Here is a 27,479-nt window from a genome sequence, read left to right as displayed (position 1 = left end):
CATATTAATCCCTAGGTATTTCACTTTCTTAACCACAGTTAAACCTGTTTCATTCTGAAACCTGTCCTTTTCTATTGGTGTTAAATTCTTCTCTAATACTTTCGTTTTTGACTTATTTAATCTAAATCCTGCCACATGACCAAACTCTTTAACCAATTCCAAAGCTCTTTTCATACTAGATTCCGGCTCCTGTACAGTCAAAACCAAATCATCTGCAAAAGCTTTCAATTTATATTGTTTAGCTCCGACCTGTATTCCTTTAATAGACCGGTCCCTTCTGATCATGTTCAGCAGCACCTCCAGGACCGAAATAAATAGTAATGGAGAGATAGGGCAGCCCTGACGTGTTCCTTTTTCTATCATAAAGTCTTCAGTCACCACATTATTTACTATCAATTTTGCTTTTTGTTCTGAATAGATTGCTCCTATACCATTTTCGAACCCCTGTCCCACTCCCATCCCTTTAAGATTTTTCTTCATAAAACTCCAAGAAATATTATCAAAGGCTTTCTCCGCATCAATAAAAACTAACACTGCTTTCGTATTAATATTCGTTTGCAACAGCTCCAAAATGTCAATTATGTTCCTTGTGTTGTCAGATAAGTGTCTACCTGGAAGAAAGCCTGCCTGGTCCTTGTGTATTACTTCAGCTAACACTTTTTTAAGTCTGTTAGCTAAAATGTCTGCAAAAATTTTGTAATCCACATTTAAAAGGGAGATGGGACGGTAGTTCTTTATTTTTTTTTTAATATTTTTATTGAACAATTTTTTATATAACAGAAACAAAACATACATAAACAAACATTCAACAATAATAAAACATAAAACAAGTACCATTTCATAACCCAATTTCTAAACCTTACTTCCTCGACCTCCTCTTACTTCCCGTTTCTGTATTCCAAATTCTTACAGTTATTCAGCGAAATCTTGCCTTATTTTATTATAAATTTATGCTAATCACCCTTCTTCTCTTTGTCATAACCATTACTAATAGTAACCATTTATTTTAATCCAACATCATTCTAACTGTCACCAATTTTATAATATTTCTTTAAATAGTCCTTGAACTTTTTCCATTCTTCTTCCGCCGCTTCTCTTCCCTGGTCTCGGATTCTGCTCGTCATCTCTGCCAAGCTCATATAGTCCATCACCTTCATCTGCCATTCTTCCAGTGTGGGTAGATCCTGTGTCTTCCAGTACTTTGCAATGAGTATTCTAGCTGCTGTTGTAGCATACATAAAGAAGGTTGTATCTGTCTTTAGCACCCCCTGGCCGACAATACCCAAGAGAAAGGCCTCTGGTTTCTTGGGGAAAGTATATTTAAATACCTTTTTCAGTTCATTATAAATCATTTCCCAGAATGCCTTAATCTTCGGGCATGTCCACCAGAGGTGAAAAAATGTGCCTTCCTTTTCCTTACATTTCCAACATTTATTATCAGGCAAATGGTAGATCTTTGCAAGCTTGACTGGGGTTATGTACCACCTATAAATCATTTTCATTATATTTTCTCTTAAGGCGTTACACGCCGTAAACTTCAACCCGGTGGTCCACAACTTTTCCCAGTCAGCAAACATGATGTTATGACCAATGTCCTGGGCCCATGTAATCATAGTTGATTTAACCGTTTCATCTTGTGTGTTCCATTTCAGCAGCAGATTATACATTTTTGACAAATTCTTAGTACTGGATTCTAACAGTTCAGTCTCTAATTTTGACTTTTCCACCTGGAAGCCTATTTTTCTGTCTAGTTTAAACACTTCATTTATTTGATGATAATGTAACCAATCTCTCACCTTCCCTTTTAATTTTTCAAAACTCTGCAATCTCAGTTTGTCCCCTTCCTTTTCCAAAATTTCCCAATATCTTGGCCATTTCGACTCCATATTTAGCTTTTTAACTGCCTTAGCTTCCATTGGTGATAACCATCTTGGAGTCTTATTTTCCAGCAAGTCCTTATATCTAACCCAGACATTCAGCAGTGCTTTTCTGACAATATGATTTTTGAAACTTTTATGCGCTTTAACCTTGTCATACCACAAATATGCATGCCACCCAAAAATATTGTTAAATCCTTCCAAATCCAAAATGTCTGTGTTTTCAAGAAGCAGCCATTCTTTTAGCCAGCAGAAAGCTGCCGCTTCATAGTACAATTTAAAGTCTGGCAGGGCAAACCCCCCTCTTTCCTTTGAATCCGTTAATATCTTAAATTTTATTCTGGGCTTCTTGCCCTGCCAGACAAATTTAGATATATCTTTCTGCCACTTCTTGAAACAGTCCATTTTATCCATTATTTGTAATGCTTGAAACAAAAACAACATTCTTGGCAATACATTCATTTTTATAACTGCAATTCGACCTAACAAGGAAAGCTTCAAGTTTGACCATATCTCTAGATCTTTTTTCACTTCTGTCCAAGTTTTTTCATAATTGTCTTTAAATAAATTCACATTCTTAGCTGTCATATTCACACCCAAATATTTCACTTTTTTAACCACAGTCAACCCCGTCTCATTCTGAAACCTTTCTTTTTCTATCTGTGTTAAATTTTTCTCCAATACCTTAGTCTTTAACTTATTCAATTTAAATCCTGCCAATTGACCAAACTCTTGGATTATTTCCAAAACTCTTTTCGTGCTAGCTTCTGGCTCCTGTAATGTAAGTACCAGGTCATCTGCAAATGCTCTCAATTTGTATTGTTTGACTCCGACCTGAATCCCTTTAACCAACTGGTCCCTCCTGATCATATTAAGCAAAACCTCAAGGACCGATATAAAAAGTAATGGGGAGATAGGGCACCCCTGTCGTGTCCCTTTTTCGATCTTAAACTCTTCTGTTACAACATTATTTACAATTAATTTTGCTTTCTGTTCAGAATATATTGCACCTATACCATTTTCAAACCCTTGGCCTACCCCCATCCCCCGCCCTTTTCCCTTTCATGATCTCGTTACAGACTTCCTTCAAAGGTTGTATAAGCCCTTCCTTCAAAACTTTGTAATATTTGGAAGTCAGTCCATCTGGTCCAGGTGATTTGCCCAACGTCATGTTTTGAATGGCATCTTCTATTTCCTGTATTGATATCTCCTGATTCAAAATTGTCTTACTTTCCTGCGAAATCTTTTTCAGCCCATTTTTCTCGAGGAATTGTTGTATATCTGTTTCATTCTGCGGCCCTTGTCTAAAGTAGTTCTGAAAACAATTCCTAATTTCCACTGGGTTACATATGTTCTTTCCTTCCACTTCTAAGTTTGTTACCGTGTTGAGTTTTTGTCTCTTCTTTATTTGCCAAGCCAATAACTTGCCACATTTGTCTGCAGATTCAAAAGACTTCTGTCTCATTTGTTTAATTTTCCATTCTATTTCTTGATTCATCAGTTCCATATATTGTGTTTGGTACAATTTAATTTCTCTTAGAATCTCTTGCGATTTTGGCTTCAATCTTAATTTCCTTTCCCCTTCTTTTATCTTTTCCAAGATTTTCTCTTTCCTCTCATTTTGCTTTCTTCTCTTTAATGTATTTTGTTGTATCAAAAACCCTCTCATCACGGCTTTACTTGCGTCCCATACTATTCTTTTTTCTACTTTAGTCCTTAGATTAATTTCAAAATAATCTTTCAGAGTTTTTTGGGCCTTTTTACAGATCTCCTCGTCTCTAAATAAGGTGTCATTCATTCTCCATCTGAAAGAGCCAGTTGTTGTTTGCTTCATCACCATCTTTACTGCGTTATGGTCGGAGAGAGTTTTTGGGCAGATTTCCACTTTCTTTATATTCGACGCCATACCGCTAGTCACCCAAATTTGGTCGATCCTAGTCCATGTCATTTTGGCTTCAGAAAAGAAGGTTCCCTCTCTCTCTAATGGGTGTTTTGTTCTCCAAATGTCAATCAAATCCATATTGTCAGTCATTTCAAAAAAGGTTTTTGGTAGTCTTCCATCTTTTGTGACTACCTGTCTTTGTGCTTTGTCCATATTTGTTGAAACTACAGGACGGTAGTTCTTTAGTTGTGTCTTTTCAGCTTCTGTCTTGGGTATCAATGTGATGTATGCTTCTTTCCACAATTCAGGCGCCTTCTTCCCTTCCATAATCTCATTGCAAACCTCCTTTAATGGTTGAATTAAAAATTCTTTCAAAGTCCTATAATATTTGGAGGTTAATCCGTCCGGTCCTGGAGATTTGCCCAATTGTATATTCTGAATGGCACCTTCAATTTCTTGTTCTGCAATTTGATGATTCAATATTATTTTATTTTCTTGAGATATTTTTTGTAATCCATTGGTTCTTAAGAATTGGTCTATATCAGAATCTTTCTGCGGCCCTTGCGTATAAAGTTGTTTAAAATATCTCTGGAAACACCTTCTAATCTCCACTGGGTTCTGTATATTTTTCCTGTCAATCTCAAGATTTGTAATCGTATTTAACTTCTGTCTTTTTTTCAACTGCCACGCCAATAGTTTTCCACATTTATTAGCTGACTCAAAAGTCTTTTGTCTCATTAGCTTAATTTTCCATTCTACTTCCTCATTAATCAATTTCATATATTGTACCTGATGTAGCTTAATTTCTCTTAATATCTCTTTTGAGTTTGGTTTAGCTCTTAGCTTCTTCTCTCCTTCTTTTATTTTCTCCAAAATTTTCCCTTTTTTCTCATTTTGAGATCTCTTTTTTATTGCATTCTGTTGAATCAGGAACCCTCTCATAACCGCTTTGCTTGCATCCCAGATTGTTCTTTTTTCGACCGTAGTTTTCAAATTTACTTCGAAATAGTCTCTCAAGGTCTTTTGGGCCTTCCTTACAATATCTTGATTTCTTAATAAGGTGTCATTCATCCTCCATCTGAAGGAACCGATGGGTGTTAGTTTCATTTCCATCTTTACAGCATTATGGTCGGAGCAGGTTTTTGGGCAGATTTCCACCTTTTTTATCTTAGGTGCCAGTCCTCTAGTTATCCAAATTTGGTCAGTTCTAGTCCATGTCATTTTGGCTTCAGAAAAGAACGTTCCTTCTCTACCTAGGGGGTTTTTGGTCCTCCAGATGTCAATCAAGTCCATATTGTCAGTCAATTCAAAAAAAGTTTTTGGTAGTCTGCCCTCTTTCGTTACAATCTGTCTTTGTGCTTTGTCCATGTTCGTAGAGGCCACACCATTCATGTCTCCCATCATAATGATATTATTGTAGTCCAAAAAGTCCATCAATATCTCATGCAGCTTCTTGTAAAACTCCGATTTCCCCTCATTTGGTGCATAAATCCCTAAAATCAAAAATTTTTCTCCTTGAGATTGAATTTCTATTGCCAAAATTCTTCCCTGTTCATCTTTAAAAAGAAATTTTGGTGATAGGCTCTCTTTTGCATAGATAACCACTCCTCTCTTCTTCACCTTATCTGATGAAATAAATTCTTGACCTAATTTTTTATTTATTAACACTTTCCTGTGAAGCCTAATCTCATGTGTTTCCTGCAAACAAATTATGTCCAATTGTTCCTTTTTTAATAAATGAAAAATTTTCCTCCTCTTTTCCGGGAAATTCAGACCGTGAATATTCCAACTTAATAGTTGCAGAGACATGTTGGGGTGGCTCTATTTTCCTCCTGTTGCACCCAAAAGTGGCGTCTCCTTCTCAGGATCCTTCAAACCCCCAGGTGTAGGTATCAAACTTAATAGTCCAGGTCCCAATTCAGTTGACTCTTCTTCAATCCCTTTCTGAAGGTCTTCTCCGTAGTCCTTCAAGAATTTTTCCTTGTCTTCCACAGATTTGATTTTCACTTTTTTCCCTCTAAAGGTAAAGGATATCCCCTGGGGGAATTCCCATCTGAAGATAATCTTGTTGCTCCTCAATAGTGTCACCAGATCTCCGTAGTTCGCTCTAAGCTCAAGCAAATGTTTCGGGATGTCCTTATAAATTTCCACCCTTGTATCTTTGATCTCTAGAGGCGCCTTGAAGTGCGCACTCAGAATCTTATCTCTTTCTTCCTTCGTTCTTAGGGAGATCAGACAGTCTCTCGACTTAATCTTCCTCCCTCCCTTTCCCAGTCTGAATGCACTTACAATTTTAAAGTCCTTTTCTTCTTCCAGAGACCAAAATTCTGTAAATTCTTTTGTAAGGTAGACAATTAAATCTTCCCTCTCAAGTTCTGGAACTGATCTGATTCTCAGATTATTTTCTTTATTTTTTAACTCAATCATAGACAGAAGTGCCTGATGTTCCCCTATCTGTTTACGCATAGGTTTAATTTCTCCTTGAACTTCCTCAACTTTCTGCTTTGCCTCCTCAGCTATTTTACGATTTGCAGTGGTGTCTTCCACAAGCTTTCCAATAGTTTGCGCATTTAAATTCACTTGCTGGGTCAAATTGTTAATACTGGCAGTATTTTGGTCTATCTTGGCTGACTGGTCAGTCACTTGTTTGCTTAGACCCTCCAATTTTTCAAAAAATTTATTTAACACTGTAGTAAAGTCCCCTCCTGAGGCCATTCCTTCCGGCCTAGGTTGTTCTAAATCTTCCTCTTGTGCCACAGGAATCGTGGGAACAGATGATCTGCGTAGCTGAGAAGTTAAAGTGGTCTGCAATGTTTTGGCTTTGGCTGATCTTGTCTTTCCACTCATCCCCCTTCTTATCTATGCGTCAAGGTCAGTCCCACAGTCTGCCTTTCTCATGGAAATCCCCGAATCCACAGATGGAAAATTCCCCCAGTAAGTTGTCAAACCTGGATACTCCACTAGAGGGACACTATGTTCAAAAAATGTTCAGAAATGTTGCAGTTTGTAAAAGTTACAAAGTGCCCTCGACAAGTTAAACAATGGCCAATTGCCAAAAAACCTTCAGACTCCTTTTAGGTCCATTAAATTTCCACAGAGTTGCTCTTTAAAAAGTTAACATGTCCCAAAGAAATGCGAGATACAAAGTGACAGTTCCAAACAGCCTTCTAGTTCCGACACTGACAGCTCAGTAACCAAGGATTCAATTTTATTCCTAAGTCCAAAAGTCCAAGAAACAAGTAGGAAAAAGCTGATTTTCACCTTTTCCACCCCAAAATGAATTGAGGTGAGGTCTTCTGCTTAATGTGGAAGTTTACTTCTTGTTAACTCCCAAATTCCAAAGGCATGGGTTCTTTAAACGTCTTTGCTTTAATCTTTAAACAAAAACCGAGAGACGGACTTCCTGGTTGCGTCTCCCGCTTGTATGCCAAATTGATTAATTTTTAATCCTGATTCAATCACCTACTCACGGGTAGTAGTTTTCTTTCAGCCGAATGGTCCCCAGGAAAAGGGTCAGCGCTCACCGACAGCAGCTTAGCGGCTTCACTCCGCAAAAAGAGCGATCGACTCACAGCACCGCACCAGCCCCGACACGTTCCGGAGCTCCTTGCGGGGTCCCTTCACGTAATCGGGGGGCGCTAAAGGTGCCCGCCGAGTCCCACGACCACAGGCTATCACCACCTGTGGGTTTTTCAGCGAGGGTCTCCGCTTCGCTGTAGCGGACGACCCGTTTCTGCGGAGTTTCCCCTTCACAGATGAAAGGGGACCGCCATTGCCGTTCGCGCCGCCCCCGGAAGAGTTGTAAATATTCTAACCAGTCTATTCCATTTTCTCTTACTTCTTCAAAGTCCTTTAATTTTAATTGGTTGTCAGTTTCTGTTAACAGCTCTTTATGACTATGAAAACTTTTATGAACTTTTGCCTTATGATACCATTGTCTATGCTTATCTAGCATGCCTGGCGTTACAGTCTTCAGGCTTGGGGACAAGATGGTGCCTGGTTTTTGCACCAAGTTCTGTCCATAAGCCCCATTTAGTTCAATGGGATCTATTCTCAGGTCTCTACTGTGCAGACCTTGCCGGCCTTACGAAGTGGGGAGAGGAGTAAACAGAGGAAATTGGAACCACTGGAAAGGTTTATAAATGGGGTTTCTGTTGGGAAGGGGCTGCCCCATTTGTGGATTTGATATCCACAAATGAAGGGGCGCTGCGCAGCTCTCCCTCTCTGCTGAAGCCAGGAGAGTCTTGCTCTCCTGGCTTCAGCGAAAGGAACCCGAAGCCTTCGGAGCACAGAGCGAGTTTCCGCTGCGCTCCAAAGGCTTCAGGCGGCTATCTCCGACCCTCTCAGTCTCCAGGCTTCAGCGAAAGCAACGCGAAGCCTCCTGAGCTGAGCTCCATTTGTGCTTTTCCAGGGGCAGGAGAATCCAGTAAGAGCCAGTGTGGAGTAGTGGTTAAGAGCGGTAGACTCGTAATCTGGTGAACCGGGTTCGTGTCTCCGCTCCTCCACATGCAGCTGCTGGGTGACCTTGGGCTAGTCACACTTCTCTGAAGTATCTCAGCCCCAGTCACCTCACAGAGTGTTTGTTGTGGGGGAGGAAGGCAAGGAGAGTGTTAGCCACTTTGAGACTCCTTCGGGTAGTGATAAAGCGGGATATCAAATCCAAACTCTTCTTTTTCTCTCCTTCTTCTTCCCTTCAGGGCCTCTGAGGCTCCATTTGCTTCTTCCTCTCTCCCAGGACCCTGCAGCTTGTTTTGGCTCCTTGACTCTTCAGGAAGGATGAAAGAGATGGATCCTGCAAAGCTAGTGAGGATGGAAGGGGGAAGATGGACAGTTGACCTGGTCAGGCTGTCTCCTACATCCCTCCTCACAGCCTCTGAGCGTTCCTCTCTAGGCCTCTCAGAGAGATCTGGTGAGTTCCAGGGGAGGGGAGATGGGGACATGGAGGGATGGAGCCAGAGAGGTTTTGGGGCTTGCTCAGCCTGGGGGTGGGGGGAGGCAGGCAGGCGGGTGGAGATTGAGAAGGTGAGCACCTTTCTGGGCTCCACCACCTGCCTGCCTGCCTGCCTGCCTGCGCCTTTGTTATCTGCCTTTGTTATTTGGGACTTTGTTTGAGCTAGGAATACATCACAGCTCCCCGGCCACCACAATGTATTGGCAGCTCAAAATGTCTCATACCGGTGCCGTGACCTGAATGCCCTACCAGTGTCAAAAAACTTACTGCTCCATCACACAGCAGTAGAAGCAATGAACTCTGCATAAGGAAGTCAAGGAGGAGAATCGTGGGATCATGGACCCTCTCGGTAAAGCTCCCCGTTGGATCATAAGATCAGTTTTGAAATTCCATACATACCTCTATGTGCTGAACCTCCAGTATTTTGATGGAGACCAGCAGCATCTGCGATTCTAACATCCCCACCATGAACCCTGAATAGAAGGAGATCAACTGTGAATGTTCTTTGTCTAGTCATGCCTTTTTAAACAATGACCAGGTTTGTCTGAACTGCCCAGTAACTTCAATGTGTTCCTCTGCTAATTCAGAGTGTTAAATTTGGATATGAAAACATCAATTCCCCCCCCCCAAGAGATCCTAGAATATACCGTATTTTTCGCTCTATAGGACGCACCCGACCATAGGACGCACCTTGTTTTAGAGGGGGAGAACAAGAAAAAAAAAATCTACCCCTCTCCGCTCAGCGCCCCTTCAGCGAAGCGGCAGGAGAAACGGAGCCCCTTCCATTTCTCCTCCTGCTTGGCTGAAGGGGTGCTGCGCAGCTCTCCCTCTCTGCTGAAGCCAGGAGAGTCTTGCTCTCCTGGCTTCAGCGAAAGGAACCCGAAGCCTTCGGAGCACAGAGCGAGTTTCCGCTGCGCTCCAAAGGCTTCAGGCGGCTATCTCCGACCCTCTCAGTCTCCAGGCTTCAGCGAAAGCAACGCGAAGCCTCCTGAGCGCGGAGGGAGCGCTCAGGCTTCGAAGGCTTCGTGTTGCTATCGCTGAAGCCAAGGAGCCTGCATTCGCTCCATAGGACGCACATACATTTCCCTTTCATTTTTGGAGGGGGAAAAGTGCGTCCTATAGAGCGAAAAATACGGTAGCTCCCTTTCTGGTCTTCAGACATAGAATATTCTGCCAGCTTTAACTTTTCAATGATAGATAAAATTCTGTCACATGACTCTGGCAATCTTTCTTTTCTTCATGTTTTAGACAAAAACAAGGTTCTTATTAAATTGTGATGACAACTTCTAAATTCATAAACTTTCTTTAAATTGTGAAGAATTTCTCTGGCAGTAAGACATCTGCCTAAATACATTGTATCACTTCAAATCTGTATTACACTATTCTCATTCTACTATTCCACTGTGTAAAATTTCCTCTATGCATCCTAAAAATTTCTTTCTATTTTTCAGTCTGCCTTTAAAAATTGTTTCTGAGAGAATAATTAAGAGTATACTGGCAAAGTGGTCAAAATGTTAATGTCAGTTTCTGAGGTAAAATGTGTCACTCTGCACCTGTCTTTCTGGATTATTCGTGGTTTTCTGGATTTTGTGGGACCCAAACCCATTTTCTGTGGTATTTATATGTGTGGAGGTTGTCCCGGGTGGTTTGACCCTTGAAAAACATAGCTTTTTTTTCTTCTAGAAAAGGATCTGTTTAGAGTTTATACAGAACACATTACATTACTTGATATACTAAAACACTTTTACATGTGCTTATATCTAATAGATCTATATCTATTCTTTACTGATTTAGATTATTTCTACATTTATCCCATTTTTTATTCAAGACAATAAGCTCAAAAATACAAAATAATTCAACATCAAATAATGCTGCTACATTAGGTATTAAGAGGGAATTACAAGTGCTTCTATCTATATGAGACTTTACAGACTTTTTCTGAGGCACATAGCAGCATAAAACAGTCAGCAGGTGCTCTCACAGAAAACCTCTCTCTCACTCGACAGTTGAGAACAGACCTAACTGAAAAAACGGCCTTCTGGAGTGACAGTCACCCTTTCCATAGCAACTTGGAGGCAACATTCACACACAGAGTTGTTAGGGAAGTTGAGGTAATTTCTGTCAGGTTTGGGTTTCTGTTTTAGCCTCTGCCCATTTTTTAAAGAGAAGACCAATGTTACAGTTGGAGTGGATTTCATGATTGTGGCAACAAAAATCCGTCCTAGAAAAGAGCCAGACTTTCTGAACCTCTGGTTCTCAAAAATACGTCTGTGAATGCTTGTTGACAAAGGCCATGACCTCACATCTTCTGTTCTTCCACTTTCACAAATATTCATTAGAATCATAGAATCATAGAGTTGGAAGAGACCACAAGGGCCATCGAGTCCAACCCCCTGCCAAGCAGGAAACACCATCAGAGCACTCCTGACATATGGTTGTCAAGCCTCTGCTTAAAGACCTCCAAAGAAGGAGACTCCACCACACTCCTTGGCAGCAAATTCCACTGTCGAACAGCTCTTACTGTCAGGAAGTTCTTCCTAATGTTTAGGTGGAATCTTCTTTCCTGCAGTTTGGATCCATTACTCCGTGTCCGCTTCTCTGGAGCAGCAGAAAACAACCTTTCTCCCTCCTCTATGTGACATCCTTTTATATATTTGAACATGGCTATCATATCACCCCTTAACCTCCTCTTCTCCAGGCTAAACATGCCCAGCTCCCTTAGCCGTTCCTCATAAGGCATCGTTTCCAGGCCTTTGACCATTTTGGTTGCCCTCCTCTGGACACGTTCCAGTTTGTCAGTGTCCTTCTTGAACTGTGGCGCCCAGAACTGGACACAGTACTCCAGGTGAGGTCTGACCAGAGCAGAATACAGTGGCACTATTACTTCCCTTGATCTAGATGCTATACTCCTATTGATGCAGCCCAGAATTGCATTGGCTTTTTTAGCTGCCGCGTCACACTGTTGGCTCATGTCAAGTTTGTGGTCAACCAAGACTCCTAGATCCTTTTCACATGTACTGCTCTCAAGCCAGGTGTCACCCATCTTGTATTTGTGCCTCTCATTTTTTTTGCCCAAGTGCAATACTTTACATTTCTCCCTGTTAAAATTCATCTTGTTTGTTTTGGCCCAGTTCTCCAATCTGTCAAGGTCGTTTTGAAGTGTGATCCTGTCCTCTGGGGTGTTAGCCACCCCTCCCAGTTTGGTGTCATCTGCAAATTTGATCAGGATGCCCTTGAGTCCATCATCCAAGTCGTTGATAAAGATGTTGAATAAGACTGGGCCCAAGACAGAACCCTGTGTTACCCCACTAGTCACTCTTCTCCAGGATGAAGAGGAACCATTGATGAGCACCCTTTGGGTTCGGTCAGTCAGCCAATTACAAATCCACGGAGTGGTAGCAAAGTCAAGACCGCATTTTACCAGCTTCTTTACAGGAATTTTATGGGGCACCTTGTCAAATGCCTTGCTGAAATCAAGGTAGGCTACATCCACTGCGTTCCCTTCATCTACCAGGCTTGTAATTCTGTCAAAAAATGAGATCAGGTTAGTCTGACATGACTTATTTTTCAGAAATCCATGCTGACTATTGGTGATAGTCAGCATTGTTCCATGATTGGGGGCTCCATTTCTTCCTGAGGATCTAATTAGTTTCTGTCTTTGTTGTAGGTGTTGATGAATTGGAAAAGAAGAATGGGGGAGACCATGACAAAATCCACACAGTGGAGAAGCCATATCAAAATTGGGAGTATGGAGAGAGCTCCAGTCAGAGTTCCTGTTCCCATCAAAGAACTCACAGTGGGAAGAAAGGCTATCAGTGCTTGGAATGTGGAAAGAGCTTCAGTCGGAAGTACAGTCTCACTTCCCACAAAAGAATTCATACTGGAGAGAAACCCTATCAGTGCTTGGAATGTGGAAAGAGCTTCAGTCGCAGCACCCATCTCACATCCCACAAAAGAATTCATACTGGAGAGAAACCCTACCAGTGCTTTGAATGTGGGAAGAGCTTCAGTCAGAGCAGCAGTCTCACTTCCCACCAAAGAATTCATACAGGAGAGAAACCCTATCAGTGCTTTGAATGTGGAAAGAGCTTCAGTCACAGCACCTCTCTCACTTCCCATCAAACAATTCATACAGGGGAGAAACCCTATCAGTGCTTGGAATGTGGGAAGAGCTTCAGTCAGAGAACCCATCTCATTTCCCATCAAATAATTTGTACAGGTGTGAAACCCTATCAGTGCTTGGAATGTGGAAAGAACTTCAGTCACAGCAGCAATCTCGCTTCCCATCAAAGAATCCATACAGGGGAGAAACCGTATCAGTGCTTGGAATGTGGAAAGAACTTCAGTTACAGCAGCAATCTCACTTCCCATCAAAGAATTCATACAGCGGAGAAACCGTATCAGTGCTTGGAATGTGGAAAGCGCTTCAATCACAGCGGCAGTCTCACTTCCCATCACAGAATTCATACAGGGGAGAAACCCCATCAGTGCTTGGAATGTGGAAAGAGCTTCAATCACAGCGGCAATCTCGCTTCCCATCAAAGAATTCATACAGGGGAGAAACCATATCAGTGCTTGGAATGTGGGAAGAGCTTCAGTCAGAGGACCCATCTCATGTCCCATCAAAGAATTCATACAGGGGAGAAACCATATGAGTGCTTGGAATGTGGGAAGAGCTTCAGAAAGAGGGGAAGTCTCAACCGCCATCAAAGAACTCATACAGTGGTACCTTAGGTTAAGAACTTAATTAGTTCTGGAGGTCGATTCTTAACCTGAAACTTTTTTTCTTTCAAAAATGTTATTAGGTTTTACAATATCAACGACAAACAAAAACATAAAACACACAAAACATAACAAGCATAAATCATAACCTTATTGAAAATAACAGTTATTTACTTTGTAAAACGACTTCCTCGTTTCCCCTTAGTTGAATTTCATTGCATATCCTTATAACAGTTTTCCAAATCCTAATTTTAATACCCTTTAAATTAAACATTAACATCTTTAAATCTTCTCCTTCTTGTATTAAACATATTATTTTATCAGTTAACATAAATACAATCCTAAGCCCTTTAAGTATCTGGACGCTATTTCCAGTTATTTTAGCTTAACAAATTTAGCTAAATGATCATTAAATTTCTTCCATTCTTCGTGGTGTTCCTCCTCCTTCTGGTCGCGGACGGCTAGCTCCATAAAATCCATCATCTTCATCTGCCATTCTTCTACTGTTGGTAATTCTTGAGTTTTCCACTTTTTAGCTAACAAAATACAAGCTGCAGTTGTGGCATACAAAAATAGATTAACATCTTTCTTGGTCAATTCCAACCTGAAACTCTTCTTAACCTGAAGCACCACTTTAGCTAACGGGGCCTCCCGCTGCTGCCACGCTGCTCCCTCACAATTTCTGTTCTCAACCTGAAGCAAAGTTCTTAACCCGAGGTACTATTTCTGGGTTAGCGGAGTCTGTAACCTGAAGCGTCTGTAACCTGAGGTACCACTGTACAGGGCATGAAGTGTAATAGAAATGTGGAAACAGCTTCTCTTCCAAGATGCTTGTAGCTTCCCATGAAGAAATTCATGTGATTGAGCAGGTGGTTGCTGAAGAACTCCAGGCATGCCTGGAGGATGGGGACCATTTGGATCCCTTCCAATCGGGAATCAGGCCTCATATTGGGACTGAAACTGCCTTGGTTGTGCTGGTCGATGATCTCCGGCACGCTAGGGACAAAGGTGAAAGCTGTTTCCTGGTTCTTCTGGAGCTCTCAGTGGCGTTTGATACCATCGACCACGACATCCTTCTGGACCGTCTAGAGGAGCCGAGGGTTATACAGTGGTTCCACGACTTCCTGGGCCGTGTTCAGAAAGTGATGGTGGGGGATCAGTGTTCAGACCCCTGGGCTCTCACTTGTGGGGTGCCTCAGGGTTCCATCCTCTCCCTCATGCTTTTTAACATCTACGTGAAGCTCCTGGGAGAGATCATCAGGGGGTTTGGGCTGGGTGTTCATCAGTATGCGGATGATACCCTGCTCTAACTCTTTTAAATCAGAACCAGTGAAAGCGGTGAAGGTCCTGTGTGAGTGTCTGGAGGCATTTGGAGGATAGATGGCAGGTAATTGATTGTGGTTGAATCCTGACAAGACAGAAGTGCTGTTCTTGGGTGACAGGGGGCGGGCTGGTGTTGAGGACTCGCTTGGGCTACTGCAACACATTCTATGTGGGGCTACCTTTGAAGGTGGCCTGGAAACTACAACTAATCCAGAATGCGGCAGCTAGACTGGTGACTGGGAGTAGCTGCCGAAACCACATCACACCGGTCCTGAAAGACCTACATTGGCTCCCAGTACGTTTCTGGACACAATTCAAAGTGTTGGTGCTCATCTTTAAAGCCCTTAACCGCTTTGGCCCAGTATACCTGAAGGAGTGTCTCCACCCCCATCCTTCTTTCTGCACACTGAGGTCCAACACTCAGGGTCTTCTGCTGGCTCCCTCCCTGCGGGAAGTGAAGTTACAGGGCCTTCTCGTTAGTGGCACCCGCCCTGTGGAATGCCCTCCTACCAGATGTCAAAGAAATAAACAACTGTCTGACTTTGAGAAGACATGTCAAGGGAGCCCTGTTTAGGGAAGCTTTTAATATGTGATGAATTATTGTATTTTAATATTTTGCTGGAAGCCACCCAAAGTGATTGGAGAAACCCAGCCAGATGGACAGGGTATAAATAAATTATTGTTATTGTTATTATTTTAAGGACTTTACCACGCAACATGGGAATCCACATCCGTCTGAAGTTCGGGAGCAGTTGGACAATCCCCAGATTCAGGGGAATTTCCATTTGTGGCCATCTGGTAGAAAAAGGGGAACTGGGTTTTATCATGAATAGTAGGAACAGTGTATCCATAACTTGCCCAGCATGCAAAGGGAGAGGCGAGTGCTGTGCTCTGGTTCCAGGACAAATCTCAGACAGTTGACCAACTATAGTCCCACAGACACGCACACAAAGAACAAGACAAAATGCTGACCGTGGGAGGAGAACGGGAGGAGGTCTTGCAGGAATGCCTCCAGACTCAATATTTTGTGGGACTGAATCACATCCCAGAATATTAGACTAGAGACTCAGCTACATTACTCAAAAAACTGTGTTTTGAATGCATTGTAAACAGGCAACATGGTTATTAAATGTTGTGGCGGCGTGTCATAGGGCATCTGACACCAGTCTTGAGTGCACCTGCTTCCAGGTTCCATCCCACCCTCACCTTTGGGAGAGTCCAAAAAGAAAAGAATGAAAAGCCCATGGCAGAGGCACAACTCCGTCTTAACACCGAACCAGCCATACCTGTGGGATTTTGTAGATGCTTGACACAGGTGACATATGTCTAGAAATATCAGCTTCAGCACCTTGAAGAACAGCCAACAGGTTATTCCTCTTCCAACAGTCATAGTTTGGAATGTCTGCGTGCCCAGTAGAGAGCAGGTCTAGCAGGGCATCAGACGTCATCCATGCATTAGAATAATGGTCATAGATGACATAGCTGAGGGTGACATTGGGTAAGAGCCTGGGGTCCTGATTGATTTCACGAATGGCAGCCAGGAAGGACAGGATATTCCAGTATTTCCCATATTTAGAGCTAGAATGAAAAACTGCCCCCCTCCACTGAATGAAAACAACATTTCTAATTCTTGCTGTATCTAAACTCTCAGCTGTTTCCTGCACAGAAAATAAAACGAGTCCACCCTGAGATGCTTAAATACCTTCCATTAGCGACCTGTAGGAGAGAGCAAAGGCCCATCAGCCTCACTGAAAGTGGACTGACACCATAGTGAAACTGTGACCACAACTTTCACCATCATGAACATTTCATGAATATTTTGCAGGTGGGATTCAGGCAGTTGGTCCCTTACCTTTACCGCCCCAACCTGGCCACAGTGATCCATGTGACGGCCACCTCCAGGCTTGACTACTGTAATTCGCTCTGTGCGGGGCTGCCCTTGAAGCTGTTCCAGAAATTCCACCAGGTGCAAAATGCTGCAGTGAGGCTCCTCACGGGGTCTCTGCCATGGGAGCATATTCTCCCAGTGCTTTCCCAGCTGCACTGGCTCCCGGTGGAGTACTGGGTCAGATTTAAAGTGCTGGTTTAACCTTTAAAGCCCTTCATGGCCTAGGACCCTCGAACCTATGGGACCGCCTCTCCCGGTATTGCCCATGGAGGACCTTAAGGTCCATAAATAGCAACACCCTAGAGGTCCTGGGCCCTGAGGAAGTTAGATTAGCCTCAACCAGAGCCAGGGCTTTTTCAACACTGGCTCTGGCCTGGTGAGACCAGGGCCCTGCAGGATCTGATTTTTTTCTGTAGGGCCTGTTAGACAGAGTTGTTCCGCCTGGCCTTTGGCTTAGAGTCAATTTGATTCCCTCCCCCTCTTTCTTTTTCCTTTCTCCTTCTGTGATGAGGCTGCGTTTTAACGTTTTAATATTGTATTTTAATCTTGTTTTTAAGTTGTATTCATTCAGCTTGTTTTTATTATTGCTTGTTAGCTGCCCTGAGCCCGGCCTTGGCTGGGGAGGGTGGGGAATGAATAAATAAATTATTATGATTATGATTATTATCATAGAGCACCACATAATCAGGATGAATGCTGAATCAGCAGGGTGTCTGGAGAAGCCTTGAAACAGGTGGAAAGCATTATTGTTTGGTTGACTGATTCATTGACTGAATTAGAAGCAGGGTGTCACCTCACGTTCCTCTCAAAAATGGGGTCCATTTTAGTGGACCCAAAGTAGAACTTTGGACAAATCCCTTGAGTTTTCATGAGAAGCAAAGGAAGGGGGAAGAGTGATGTTGTCTCAGGCGTGGAGAGTTCTCCTCTCCCTTTGGTAACATCACAGATAAGAATTAACAAGCAGTTGATCTATTTATAGTCCTTTTATTACAGCACCATGTTGCAAGCAGAAATACACAGCTCTCCGCAAGGAGGGCATTTGGCTGCTCTAAATCCTCCTTCCGACTTCCGTAGCATTTTAGGTGCCAATGGGAAGTTCTTCCCTCCCTCTGACTTCTTTGCTCTCTGATATGTTCAGACCTCCGAGTCTGTGGTGAGGGGGGTTCCCCACACTCTCAAGTGACATCTCAACTAGCTGCCCCCTCCCTTTGGGTTCCCTTGTCATTGTCTCGTGCCTGGGTAACTCCTCCCTCAGCTGTTCAGCTCCTGTCTCTCTGCTTCTGAACACACTGTGAACAAGGGTGTTTGTGTGACTTTTCCCCCTCCATCTCTCCATCGGAGAGGAAACTGGTCTGCCATAGAATGCATTCCCCTGTCCTCGTCTTTAGACTATTCCCTGACATGTTGTGATCATTTGGGTTGCCCTTTTTGTAAATTTTGATGTGTTATGGGGTGCTGCAAGTTATTATTCTCTCCCCAGTGCTATTTAAGATCTATACGCTATTTAAAATCTATATGAAGTCATGGGGTGCGGTCCTGAGGAGCTTTGGAGCAAGGGGCCACCAGTATGCCCATAACACACAGCTCTAGGGACATGGCTGGCAGGGCGATCTACTGAGCTTCTTGGGCTTGCTTGTCGGGAGGTTGGCGGTTCGAATCCGTGCGACAGTGGCAAGCTCCCATTGCTCTGTCCCGGCTCCTGCCAACCTAGCAGTTTGATGTTGTTTTTTAATTTTTTTATTTGAATAAAATAAATAAAGAAACATACAACAAAAAGCAATACAAGATTCAAATGCCAAAATTACGCTGAATCTCCTGACTTCCCCCCAACCCTTCTGTAGGTCCTAGTGGTAATATTTACACCTGCATATCAAAACTGTCCAAATTTTGTCTTTCCAAATTGTCCATACTTTCCATTAATTTACAAGTGTGGTTAAAATCCTGCTAATGTTTTAACCTGCTTACAATGGTCTTGCTTTCTGAGCTTCCCAGTTAATTTTGCCATTTCAGCATAGTCCATCAACTTGGTTTGCCATTCTTCTCTGCTCAGGGTTGTTTCTTCCGTCCATCTCTGGGCTAGTAGCATCCGTGCAGCTGTTGTCGCATACATAAACAATCTTTTCTGGTTCTTTGGTATGTCGGTACCTATAATTCCTAATAAGAAGGCTTCTGGTTTTTTAAACAAAAGTTATTTTAAACATTTTTTCCAATTCATTATATATCATCTCCCATAATTTTTCAGTTACTTTATAGCCAAGTGGGGGGAGAATGTGGGAATTTTCCAATGTTATCCTGATGACAGTGAAGAGACTGAGGATAAACAACAGCAAAGGCCCACACCCACTAATGAAGGTTCTGAATCTGAATGTGAATCGGATGATTCAGGGGATTTCAAGAGTGCTACGGCCTCTATGCGACCCTCTGAAGGCTCTGATCGAGAATTGGAGGAACCACTGTTCACTATAGGCCACTTTTCTCCTAAGAAAGAAGAGGAGTGTTGAAGACTTATGACTAATTCGCAGGTCTGAAAGAGCCACGAGAGGTAGACCTCCAAAGAGATTTGCTGATGAATTTACACATCCACCACATATGATAAAAGGTACCTTCTTTTTCTTGACATTTCCAGCAGGTATTAGAACTCGTTCTATTTGGAGCCAAATACCACCAGTACATCATTTTCATATAATTTTATGTCAGTGAACAAGGTCCCATAAATTTCAAATCTGTTTTCCATTACCTCTCCCAATCTGCCATTTGTATATTGTGTCCCAAGTCCCAAACTCTGGCTTCCATCAAGGTGTCCCATCGCGCCAGAAGCGGTTTAGTCCTGTTGGCCACATGACCCGGAAGGTTGTCTGTGGATAAACACCCGATCCCTCATCCTGATAGCGAGATGAGCGCCACTCCCCATAGTCACATTTGACGAGACTGAACCATCCAGGGGTCTTTACACCTTTACATTAACACACAGTTCTCCTTCTCCATAACAGGAGAGTCTGTGAAGGCTTGTGACCAGTGTCTGGATGCACCAGTGGACTCAATAAGATCCAATAAATTGTGTTCAAATCCTGGAAAGTCCACTTACCTTTAATGGTCAGGTGGTGGTGTGGCCAACCAAGTCCACGCCCGCAATTTGGTGCCCTGCTGGGGAGGGTTGCAGCCTGCCTGCGGATTGACCAATTGTGCCAGGCTTAGGTGCAGGCATTCCGCAGGGGGTGGGCCCAACCAGCCACTAGGCATTGCTTGGCCCCGATCCCTGGGGGGATAACTTGCCCAGGCCTCCTCCCCAGTTTGTCGTTGGATCTCCCACCCTCCGCCCCCTTTTTCATATGTCTTATTTTCATACTAAGACCTTCCTATGAACACTGTCAGCAGCCATATTTGGGGCCTGGTGTCGGAACTCTGCACGACCAAGCTACTCCTCCTCGGACATTCTCCGTCATCTCCACCGACAGTAATAAATGACCTAAGCCTTTGATGAGGCTCTAAGCACGTTCTCATTCCCCAGAGTATACAAACATCAGCAGAAGTACGAGAAATATATGAGCTACATTGCTACGTTTTATTTCTAACTACGCAGGACAGAAAAGAATATACATCTGCTCTCTGTGAAGGCAGAGAACCAACTGGAACAAAGAAACAGGAAACCAGTAATAACAACATCCGTCTCCCGTCTCCCGTGAGACTTCCAACAGTCTGGAGTGTAAACAGAGTCTTGTGACTCCAAAATCTGCACAGTGGCATAAACAGAAATCTAACACCTGTCAGGAATTTTTCCACTTGGCAACTTGGCCCTGGCCATTTGATTTTCGCCTTCCTCATAGCAGTACTCACAACTTTGTGAGGTTAGGCATTGGGTAAGCCTTAGTCTTGGCTGGAGGGGAGGTTACAGCCTCTGTCCGCCGCTTCTTGGTTAAGTGTATCCTGTTAAAGGGATCTGTGAGGAGTTGCTTCTGTCTGGATGCCCAGGTGGGGGCTAGGGCCATAGCACTCCTCCAACAGGGACCCCTCGGTGGTTATCCCTACTTGATGTAGGTCATGGGGGGCAGGTGTGGACTACCCTTAGATGCATTCCCAGCAGGTGGACTGCGGTGGAATAAATGGCTATACGCAATGCCAATGCCAAACCATTCACATCTGTAATCAATAGAGCTGTGGGTCATTTGGACCCAATGTTATGCTGTTGTCTTGTCTGGTTTTTCATCACTTAGGGAGTGACAGGAACACAGGAGCTTGGCGCACAATTTGTAGGCTTTTTGGATGATTCCCACTTCTAAAGGAGCAAGTGCATAGTTTGGGGGTACTCTTGGATACACCTTTGTCACTAGAGACCCATGTGTCCTCTATGGCTGTTTGTGAACAGGAATAGCCTGACCACTGGAGCAGTGGAAAAGTTGGAGCTGGACTACTGCAATGCACTCTTTCTGGGGCTGCCCTTGGGTCTGGTGCAGAATCTCTAGTTGGTGCAACGTGATGTGGCCAGATTGTCCTTCCGAGATTTTGGTCAAGAACATCTGGCACCCCACCCCCCCATTTGAAGGACTATCCACTTAAACCTATTTTCTGCTTTCTGCAACTTCCATTCCTGATCCACCAGAGGACCTCTTCTCTTATTCCATGACTACTAAGCTTACATAGGAGGCACCTTGTTGAAAGCTTTTTGGGAATTCCAAAATTCCAAAATGTCTGTTTCTTTATTAAATTTCTACACTGTCCTTCACCCAATGATCTTAGGGTGGTTCACAGCATAAAAATACAGGATAAGACCAAAAAGTATATAATAAAAACAAGAACAAAAACAAAACCCAAAAAACCTACTGAATCGCTTCTGTCTTTAGGTGCAATTTCAGTTCCCTTTTTCACCTCTCAAATTCATCAAAATAGCCCTATCCTGTGTTAGCATCAGTGCGGGGGAGGGGGGGATTCTGCAAGGGCTCACGTATGATAGTTCAGGGAACTTCTAACTCTTAATCTTGGCATTTTTCACCAATCTTTGGCATTTGCATCTCACAGTTTGGAGGCAGATCTTGGAGTTTTCGCAAACATGTTTTTCTTCAGCCCTGCAGTTGCAGGTGGAGCTGCATAAAGTGTCTAGGAACTTGCAGAGGTGGTACTACTTCTCCATATAATTATCAAAATGATAGTGTGTGTTGTTTTTTTGCTTCCAAAGTTCACATCTGAGTCCACTAAACGTGATGTTATGGATCTGAGGCAGAAAGGTCTGGCAGATATATGCCTCCTGAGCCACCCAAAACTTGGGGGGGGGCTGAGATTTAGGACAGATGATAACTGCACCAGAATGAGGTTGGCTTGACTTCTCTCCACTTCAGATGTGACCCCTCTGCAGGGCTCCGTTAGTAAGAAGAAAGTTACTGCATCTTGCAAGGACCACAACAAAAGACTTCTAATTCTTTGTAAGGGAGGTGCTCGTTCCTGGGAGGAAAAAAGATGGTCCTCATTCTACTGCTTCTACTGCCTTATGGGGACTGTGGGAAACTGAAGACAAAATGCCTCTTGTCTTTGGAAAGGGATGAGATAGATTCACCTAATTATTTCAGGCCAGGAGACCACCTCATCAGTGGGGTCCTCTCTGCCACAAACACTATGTTTCATCCTCATATCTTTAGCCAATGTCCTTCCACCAGCTTTTATTGGTAAGACATTTTGTGGGGATGGATATTAAATATTAAAATATTAAAATAAAATATTAAGCTACAGTGGTGTGTTAAACATTAAAAGCTTCTCTAAAAAGGGCTGCCTTCAGATGTCTTCTAAAAGTCTGGAAGTTGTTCTTCTCTTTGGCATCTGGTGGGAGGGTGTTCCACAGGGCAGGTGCCACTACCAAGAAGGGCCTCTGCCTGGATCCCTTTAACTTGGCTTCTTGGAGTGAGGAAACCGCCAGAAGGCCCTCAGTGCTGGACCTCAGTGTCCGGGCTGAATGATGGGGGTGGAGACGCTCCTTCAGGTATACTGGACCGAGGCCGTTTAGGGCTAAAACATCAGCACCAACACTTTGAATATATTATGTCCCACATCCTTTGCCCATTTTATCATAACGCAATTTACCTGGTCCTCTTTAGTGTCCCATTCCAAAAGCTTGTAAACGTACTGGGAACCAATGTAGATCTTTCAAGATTGGTGTTATGTGGTCTGGCGGCCACTCCCAGTCACCAGTCTAGCTGCCGCATTCTAGATTAGTTGTAGTTTCCAGGTCACCTTTAAAGGTAGTCCCACATAGAGCGCATTGCAGTAATCCAAGTGAGAGATAACTAGAGCGTGCACCACTCTGGCAAGGCAGTCTGTGGGCAGGTAGGGTCTCAGCCTGCATACCAGGTGGAGCTGGGAGACAGCTGCCCTGGACACAGAATTGACCTGCACCTCCATGGACAGCTGTGAGTCCAAAATGACTCCCAGGCTGTGCACCTGGCCCTTCAGGGGCACAGTTACCCCATTCAGGATCAGGGAGTCCTCCACACCAGCCTGAATCCTGTCCCCCCAAAACAGTACTTCTGTCTTGTCAGGATTCAGCCTCAATCTGTTAGCCGCCATCCAACCTCCATCCGCCTCCAGACACTCACACAGGACCTTCACTGCCTTCACTGGTTCTGATTTGAAAGAGAGGTAGAGCTGAATATTAGAGGTAGAACAGAAATATCACTTGGACAGTGCTGGCATGTATATAATTTCTCCCCCCAGGAAAGGACCCACAAAGTACTGGCAGCTCCTCTCCTTCTTGTTTGCCATTGAAGCGATCAACCAGAATCAGAAGCTGTTACCCAACATCACCCTGGGCTACAGCATCCATGAGAACTTTTTTGATGGAAGGGTGACCTATGATGCTTTGCTAGACATGTTGTCAATTGGGCAGCTGAACTTTCCAAACTACAGCTGTGGTAAACAGACTAACTTACTGGCTGTTCTCGAAGGGTCCGACTCTCAAAGCTCCATCCAGATTTCAAACGTGTTGGGCATCTATAAAATCCCACAGGTAGGAATGGAGAGAGGTATAATAGCATTATGATATTGGCAGTCTTATTTTCAACTACCCTCCTGTTGATCCCTAGCATCAAATTTGCCTTCTTTACGGCTGCCACAACCTTCAAGGAAATCCTGTTCCCACCAAAGGGTCCTTGCACTAGACCTTCCTCCTTCCTAAGACCTTCCCAATCTCATGTTGGGCTTAGAAATATTTAGGCTTTGATCTGAAATCAAACAAGATACAAATCTTCCTTCTCTTCCCAGGTCACTTATGCTTTTGTCTCTCATGTTCTGAATGATAAGAAGCATTTCCCTTTTTTCTACCGGATGGTCCCCAAAGAAGAAGCCCTGTACCCAGGGATTGTCAAGCTGCTCCAGCACTTCCGATGGACCTTGATTGGCCTCCTTGCACCAGACACCGACAATGGAGAGAGGTTCCTGAAGAGCTTGACACCCGTGCTCATCAAGAGCGGAGTCTGTGTTGTCATCTCACAAAGCATCCAAGGACTGAATACAAATGCAGTATACATGCCTCGTCTTCCATTCCGTCCATTTATTTCTTAAATGGACTACAAATTATACAACAGTTTTTTGACATATTGATGAAATCCATTTTTGGGAAAATCTTCATCACAACAGTTTTGTGGGATGTCGCCCTGGAGCTGATGTATAATGAGATATCTTTCCAACACATCCATGGTATATTTTCCTTCTTCACTGAGATAAGTAAAGGGGCAAAATACGGTGATTTTCTACCCTTTTTCTTTGGTATTAAGAAGTTTTGGGAGGGTGCTTTTAATTGTGTCTATTTAAAGCATGCATTCTCAGTGAAAGGCCGGACAAGATGCAGAGAGAGAGAGAAACTGGAGAGGCTTCCCCAAGATGATCTGGAAAGAATCCTCTCTCTAGACAGCTACAGGATCTACAACACTGTGCAAGCCGTGGCTCGTGCCTTAAATGCTGCATATTCATCTAGATCTAAGCAGAGGGGAACTGAGAGAATGGGACTTCAAAGGCTACAGCCATGGCAGGTATTTTCTTTCCCTTCATAGACATCACATCTGAGCATGACAATTGATTGTAGTGTTGCAGATATTGAATATTGTGCAGTTTGAAACGATGGGAAGCATAAGAACTGGAAGCATTCATTTCCTTTTGGAAATGAATTATCATCCAGGCCCATAGAAATATTATTCACTCTTTACTGGCAGAACTCTTCATAACAGAATGAAAACCTCATTCTGTCCAGCACAGGCTCGGGATCTCTCTCTCTCTCTCTCTTTTACCTTCAGGAGAGCTTCCTTTCCATACTGACTCTATTGAGTTTTGGAGCCAAAGACAAAAAGGCAACTCCCTTCAAAAAGGAGATATTGCAATCCAATACCTTCATCACATGATCTAAGTTTACAACACTCACATGCTGGCTAGCAGAGAACAGCAACCAGTTAGTTAATCTTAATCTCAGCAAGAGCCCAGAGCCCTTTCGAAAAAAACTACTATGGAAGAAACCCAAAGTTTGCAAAACACATTACCCATTTTAAACCTTCCTTAATACATATACATTTTTCATTTCTGTTTGCTATTCTTATTCTTGCCTCATTACACAGCCCCCCGAGCAACTGCTCCCATCATGTGCCCAATTCTCCTTTCCCCGCAAGTTGGAATTATTTTTGGCAGGGGAGATGACATTGATCAGGCTGTCTCTAATCTCTATTCCTTTCACACCCGCTTGACTCTGTTCTGCTCCCTCCACCAAGCTCCTGCCTTTCCCTGCTGAAGCCCATATTGGAGATTTCATTCAGTTTGCCGTGAAAGGAAAAACAAACCTAATTCACTCTTTCTGAAACAATCCAAGGGGACAGCTTCCTTCAAAAACATGCTTACTAGGAGAAAATCACACAGAAATGCTGAAGAATTCAGATGAGCTTTTTTATTATTTAAAAAATGCTTCAGAAATGTGGAGAACTGAATTTAAGATTGGGGTTTGTGTGTGAGAGAGAAAACAGTATGAACCAAAAGTGACAAGATCCCTCCATGACTATTTGAGTCTGCAACCAGCCCTAAGCAAAGGGGAAGTGGTTTGTCAGTATGCTTCCATTATTATTATTATTATTATTATTAGAAAATTTTTATTAAATTTTCAATCGAACAATTCCAAATAAACATTTTACAAACTCTAAAATATCCGATAACTTCCCTTCTTCTCTTTCCATGGTTCATTTTACATCTTATACACCCCTGTATATTTTGCTATAACCATTCAAATCAGTTTTCTACTTTTACATCCATTAAACATTATTTACGGGGTTGAATTTATCTTAATGCTGCCACCATTTTCAGCTGCATACAGTTATTTCCCCTATACTCAATAAATGCTTTCCACTCTTCTTTCAATGTATCTTCTTCTTGCTCTCTTATTCTGCATGTTAAATCTCCAATTTCTGCATATTCTGTCCACTTAAGTTGCCAATCCTCTTTAGCTGGGACCTCGCTTACTTTCCATTTCTGGGCTAGCAAAACAGGGGCCTATGCTTCTCTTTATTCTAAATGCTCTCATCTTTGCTTCTGTTCCAGCTCCACCCTTTCCTAGGAAACACCCAGTTCTACAATTCTTCCATGGACAGAGTGTATTTGGATGAGAACGGGGAGCTGGCAGCCGACTTGGACATTGTGAACTGGGTGGTGTTCCCCAATAAATCCGTCCTCAGACTGAAGTTTGGGAGTATCGACAGACAGGGATCCCCAGACCTGAAGTGCACCATCGACCCGGAGGCCATTGTGTGGCCCAAGTGGCTCAATCAGGTGACGGGGAGTGGGAATGATGCCTGTCATTTTGCTGTCTTTTCTATGAGCTCTAATAAGTGCTCCCTGTTCTGCTGCCCTCACTTGCCTGTCAACTCCAGCACTGGGCCGTTGTTCCAGATAATGGAGGTCCTTTGTTTTTTTCTGAATTTAATCATGAATCATTTTTTTAAAAATAAATTTTTTATTGATTTTCCAACATAAATTAAGACACATTACAACTTACAATACATAGACAAACAAACATATAAACACGTATAATTTCATAACCTCTTTTTCTTAAACCCAATTTCAACGACTTCCCCATGCCTCCCTTTTCTGCATCCCTGTTTTAAACTTTTTCAGCAACGCCTAATCTCAATTACTTGTAATTCACTTTCTTTAATCCTTTTTCTCTTACCCAATCATTTACCGCTGCAAATCTGTTTTACCTTACCCATGACATTTTAGCACTCATTAATTTTACAACAGTTCTTAAGATAAAATTTAAATTTCTTCCAATCTTCCTCCACCGTCTCTTTTCCTTGGTCACGGATTCTGCCCGTCATCTCAGCCAGTCCCATATAGTCAATCACCTTCGTCTGCCACTCTTCCAGCGTGGGTAGTTGTTGTGTCTTCCAATACTTTGCTAGTAGAACTCTTGCTGCTGTTGTAGCATACATAAAAAAACGTCCTATCTTTCTTTGACACCAATTGGCCTACCATGCCCAGGAGAAAAGCCTCTGGTTTTTTATAAAAGGTACATTTAAGCACCTTCTTAATTTCATTATAAATCATTTCCCAGAAGGCCTTAATCCTTGGGCACGTCCACCAAAGGTGATAGAAAGTACCTTCAGTTTCCTTACATTTCCAGCATTTATTATTGGGCAAATGATAGATTTTTGCAAGCTTGACTGGGGTCATGTACCACCTATAGATCATTTTCATAATATTCTCTCTTAGGGCATTACATGCCGTAAACTTCATTCCGGTGGTCCATAACTGTTCCCAGTCAGCAAACATAATATCATGTCCAATGTCCTGTGCCCATTTAATCATTGCTGATTTAACCGTTTC

General features: G+C 42.9%; 1 protein-coding gene across 2 annotated transcripts in view; it reads left to right on the top strand.

The window, feature by feature from the left end:
* LOC310754994 (uncharacterized protein) overlaps positions 1-27,479 on the top strand; it is a 51,747-nt gene that overhangs the window by 4,790 nt on the left and 19,478 nt on the right. The window contains exons 2-3 of one of the 2 annotated variants that reach the window (XM_083631660.1): positions 8,457-8,668; positions 8,993-9,059. In XM_083631660.1, coding sequence (XP_083487786.1) covers positions 9,047-9,059 — 13 coding nt within the window. In that variant the 5' untranslated portion in view covers positions 8,457-8,668; positions 8,993-9,046. Of the gene's footprint in view, positions 1-8,456; positions 8,669-8,890; positions 9,060-27,479 lie in introns of those variants that run through there. The other variant, XM_083631659.1, reaches the window with a different exon arrangement.

Source organism: Podarcis filfolensis, assembly GCF_964270895.1.
Source record: "Podarcis filfolensis genome assembly, contig: HAP1_SCAFFOLD_74, whole genome shotgun sequence".
NCBI classification, from domain to species: Eukaryota; Metazoa; Chordata; class Lepidosauria; order Squamata; family Lacertidae; genus Podarcis; species Podarcis filfolensis.
The sequence above is the reverse complement of the archived record's forward strand: the minus strand, read 5'-3'. Positions and strand labels throughout refer to the sequence as shown.